General features: G+C 43.9%; 1 protein-coding gene across 1 annotated transcript in view; it reads left to right on the top strand.

Moving 5' to 3' along the window:
* Window positions 1-5,000, top strand: part of celsr3 (cadherin, EGF LAG seven-pass G-type receptor 3) — a 37,299-nt gene that overhangs the window by 8,433 nt on the left and 23,866 nt on the right. The window contains exons 3-4 of the mRNA XM_030785171.1: window positions 2,309-2,646; window positions 3,189-3,477. Coding sequence (XP_030641031.1) covers window positions 2,309-2,646; window positions 3,189-3,477 — 627 coding nt within the window. The remainder of the gene's footprint in view (window positions 1-2,308; window positions 2,647-3,188; window positions 3,478-5,000) is intronic.

The raw sequence follows: 5,000 nt of genomic DNA, 5'->3' as shown, positions 1-5,000 counted from the left end.
TTTGCATTTTACCGTTTCTGTTGACAAAGGTTTACAGTTCAGTCCATAAGCATTCTATTCTACTCTATTCTACTCTATTCTATTCTATTCTATTCTATTCTATTCTGTTCTATCCTACAAAATGTTTTAACCTGGAGCTTGATTTCTCCTTGTAGTGTGTTTGGTGTGTATATATGAAAGACATTTTTGGGTTATTTTTGCAGCTCTACTCATGCTGAAGTGACTGCAGGTCTGGGGTGGAGATGCTGTTAAGAGGCTGTTAACATGTTTACCTGCCCTGCTACAGAGGATTAAAAAAAAAAGCTTCCTTTGAAGTATAGAACTATGACATGAAAACACATATATGGGAGCTTTGGAGGACCGTATTTACAAATAGCTCTCTACTCCTCAGCGTAAAAGGGTCTAAAATAAACACCACTTTAAACTTAGCCCTGACTTATAAAAGTTTAAACTTGAGTGAGAGAGGCAAAGTTTATGCAAGGGTTGCAGGGATGAGGGAGTGGATGGGGAAGGGAGTCGTAATAGGGAAAAAGGGAGGGAGGGAAAGAGAGAGATGAACGCTGTGGGAATGGTCACACGATGAGAAACAGAAGTCAAGAGTTTTAGTCACCCGGCCTCGTTTTAGTATGAGTTCGGTGCATCCTTTTAAAATTCCACAAAAAAAAAAACATGAACTTCAAACTTGAGAGAGCTGTCCAAACACAAAACAAATCTTTCTCCGCCAATTTAAGACACCGTAAAATTGCAGTTTTATTTACACAGATGACAGTTGCATTTGTGTTGCACAAATCTTTTCATCATTACAATGAACCGATTCGCTGTCACTGCCAATTTACTTATGCGTGGGCGAGAGAATGTCAAAACTGAACCATCGATCTTATGTTTTCATAATTTCATGCTGCTCCATTACCGTTTTTCTAAAAAATCGAACAATTAATCTGAATCATTCTCCTTGCTATAAAGATGTCGTTAGCATTTTCATTTGCCAACTCCTGCTGGGCATGTGTTTGTTGATACCTTTGTTCAGTTTGCATTGAGTATGTGTGCTTATTGCGAGTGTATGTTAGACTGTGCTGGACTTGTGCATGTGTGTTACTTGTATGGCGTTACAGAGAGGGGCGTTAAAGTGTGTCGTGTTAATGAATGTGGGTTTATTGGATGTGTGTGTGTGTGTGTGTGTGTGCGCGCGCGCGTGCACGTGTGTGTGTGTAAATGTGTGTGTGTAAATGTGTGTGAGAGAGGTCAGTAGGGAGTCAGCCCCCTCATAATCCTGTAATCAAACCAGCTGCCACCATAACCCTCCCCCCTTCTTTCTCTGTCAACATACTGCCTCCCTTCCTCCTTCCTCTGCTCCCTCTCTCCTCTGCTCCTCCATACTGCCATTTATTGTTTTTTCCACAGTCTCTCTCTCTACATCTCCCACTACACCCTCTCTTTCCTCCTTCTTCCTTTCTCCTCATTTTTATCACTCCCTTATTGTATCCCAATCCCCTCTCTCCACAGAATTTAATCAAAGGAATATATAATCGCCTTGGAAAAAGAGAGAAACCCCTTGATGTAACAACACATAGCAAACATTTTTTTTTTTGCAACATCCGAAATTCAGCCCTTTTAAAGAACAATTTATTCCATTCTTGCCTGGTGCATTATGTATTAAATGCACAGTCTAGAATGTAAGACTACATGAAAAGAATTTAAAAGGTGTTTTATTGTGAATTTTGGCACAACACGGATAAATGCCTAAACGCCGTGATGTTACATTAGGAGTGTGAGAAGCTTAGGGGCCTAGGAGAAATGCTAGAGTAGGCTAAGAATAACATTGTCAGAAACGGGTAAGTAGTGGGAAAAAAAAGAAAAAACAGACAGAAAAAGATCAGTAGGCAGAAATTGTCATTTGCTCATGTATGTGTGAGTTGGGGGGGGATGGGAAAGGTCGTTTTACGTGCCAGACTTATCAGTGTGAGGGGCATGGGTCTCTGAAAATTGACATTATGAGCTAACTGACCTTTCTCTCTCTCTCTCTCTCTCTCTCTCTCTCCCTCTCTCTCTCTACTTTTCCCCTTCTTCTTCCCTATCTTCTTCCCTCGCTCTGGTGCTTCTCATCTCTCACTCAATGCTTCTTACTCCTTTGCTCTCCCTCTCTGCTTTTATCTATCACGCCTCTCTTCTTCTTCTTCTTCTTCTTCTTCTCTCTGTCTCTCCCTTTCTTCTTTCATGTTTTGAACCTCCCTTTTGAAACTCACTTCCTCTCTCGCCCTTTGTCTCCCTTTTCTCTCTCTCTCTCTCTCTCTATCTCTCTCACACACAGATGGAGTTCACAGCGTCTCTGCTCAGTGTATTTTGCGAGTCCTGATCATTACTGAGGATATGCTGAGCAGCAGCGTAACCGTTCGATTGCAGAACATGTCTCAAGAACACTTTCTCTCTCAGCTGCTGACTCACTTTCTGGAGGGCGTGTCGACGGTGCTGTCCGTCTCCCCAGACGACGTGTTTGTGTTTAACGTTCAGCCGGACTTGGACGCAGGCGGGGTCCTGAACGTCAGCTTCTCCGCCGCGCTGCCCGGGGGACATTTCTTTCCCTCCGAGGCTCTGGAGGAGCAGCTTTACCTCAACCGGCCTCGACTAAACTCACTCACCCAGATGGAGGTAGAGGAACGCACACACACACACACAACACATATACACACATAAAGATAAATGCGTTCAGAAACGCTGGGATTCACATATATAGGATAACAAAGCCTCAGGAACCATACACTCTGACCACACCCAAATTATTGCATAGTGTCAGAATAACATCTGTATATTTTCTATAGACAGAGCTGACCTTGGTTACCATGACAACGGAATGCTGCCTTTCAGACATAGCGTGTCTCTGAGGGAGCAATTTTACAGAGCCCACAGACACACACAAAGACACACACGCAAACACCAACACATATACGCACACAGACACAGACACACACAGACACACACACACACACACACACACACACACAGAAAATACCTACACAAAAACCAAATACTACCCCCTACCCCCTGTCAAATCAAATACTCACAAATATTCTTAAAATGGAAAAGAGAGCCCTTTGTATGTAGCACACACACACACACACACACACACACACACACACACACACACATATTTCCTTTGTGCGTTCCTTGACTGCTGGTTTCCATGACTACAGGTGCTGCCCTTTGATGATAACGTGTGCTTACGGGAGCCATGTCAGAATTACATGAAGTGCATATCGGTGCTGCGATTCAACAGCTCCGCCCCTTTCATATCCTCTCCCTCCATCCTTTTCCGGCCTATTCATCCAATCGCTGGCCTCCGTTGCCGCTGCCCACCTGGTTTTGCTGGAGACTACTGTGAGACTGAGATAAACCTGTGCTATTCCAACCCTTGCCTTAATGGAGGAGTGTGTGCCCGCAGGGAGGGAGGCTACACCTGCATCTGCAGAGAGGACTACACAGGTACCAGAGAGAGAGCCAGAGAATGTCTATGTGTGTCCGTGTGTGTGTGTGTGTGTATGAATGAGTTTATTCATGTTTGTGAATCATGTGTTTATTTGCAGAGAAGGAAAAAATATTTCGAACCGTGTGGATATGCGTGTGAGCATGTGAACGTATTCGAGGAAACGGTCTCCTTACTGAAAATATCGGTAGCGACACTCTGACAGTTAGTTTGGCCGAGCTATTCTCTCTGTCGTGTCTCCATTCCGTTACCGCGATTGGAAAAGCTGCGGAGCAGAAAAAAAAAAAAAAAAAAGAAACAAAACAAGAAACAACCTCCCCTCCATAAACACAGACATTCGGCTCTGGGCACTTCTGTTGCTCCCACTGAGAAACATACACTGCAATTCAACAGTCTCAGGCAAGACAGGAAAAAAAAGGGGGGGGGAGCAGAGAGAGAAACAAAAAAAAGGAGAGAGAGAGAGAGAGAGAGAGAGAGAGAGAGAGAGAGAAAGAAGCCAAGGGAAAAGACAAAAATAATGCAGAGAAAGATTTTGATGAAAAAACAAAAAAAAAAGCGCTGTGCAGGAGAAAGTCAATCCATATAAAGATGGGATTTGAGATTTAAAGATGTAAAGGGTTGTAGGAATAGAGGCAGGGGGAACGGGATGGGGGATGAGGGGAAAAAAGATCAGAGGAAGGACAGGAGAGGCCAAGGACAAAGGTAATAGGTGTAGAGAGAGGATGAAAGAGAGACAGGTGAAAGCAAAGAGAAATTCTGGAAAAAAAAAAAAAACGGAGGGAGGAAGGGGAAACAGAATGAGAAACAGGAAGAAAGAATGAATGAGCACAAGGAGAGATGGAAAGAGTGAGAGTGAGTGAGTGTGAGAGAGAGAGAGAGAGAGAGAGAGAGGGGTAGGGGGACTGGGGGCAGATGGGGTTCCCTTGGGGCCGTACCATGTGTGGGAGTGCAGAGGGGTGTTGAGGGCCGCGGGGGGAACAGGAGCTTTGATGAATTAAACATTCAGAGAATGAAGGAGTCTGAATGTATTATAAAAAAAAAACGCATGCAGTGAAAATGGGGGGATAAGTGATGAGAGAGAGAGATAGAGAAAGAGAGAGAGAGGCTGAAAGAAAGGATAAGGCAGGAAAAATCTGGTTTCTGAAGAGCATACATAGAGCAAAATTGAGCAGAAGAGAAAGAGAGTAAGTAACAGATGAAAGGAGAGAGAGGAGAGGTGGAGAGATAATGGGGGGTGGGGTAGACACAGAGAGATAGTGAAAAGGTTCTGTAAAGTGTGCAATGACCACTATCTCAGGAAGCATACAACGTGATTTTAGCTTGTTGTGTGTGTGTGTGTGTGTGTGTGTGTGTCTTCTGAGAATCAATGGATGTGAGGTTAAAAGCTAACCTTTGCTCCCAGTCTATATGATTGAGTTAGAATGCATTTTCCACTCCGTCTGCTTTTAAAAGCGTTTCTCTGACGCTGGGAACGCGTGTGGATCTTCAAGTCGGTTTGTTTGTGTAGGTTTGTGTAAGTGAG

Source organism: Chanos chanos, chromosome 9 (genome assembly GCF_902362185.1).
Source record: "Chanos chanos chromosome 9, fChaCha1.1, whole genome shotgun sequence".
In the NCBI taxonomy this organism is placed as follows: domain Eukaryota; kingdom Metazoa; phylum Chordata; class Actinopteri; order Gonorynchiformes; family Chanidae; genus Chanos; species Chanos chanos.
Note: the sequence above shows the minus strand (reverse complement) of the source record. Positions and strands in the feature narration are given on the sequence as shown.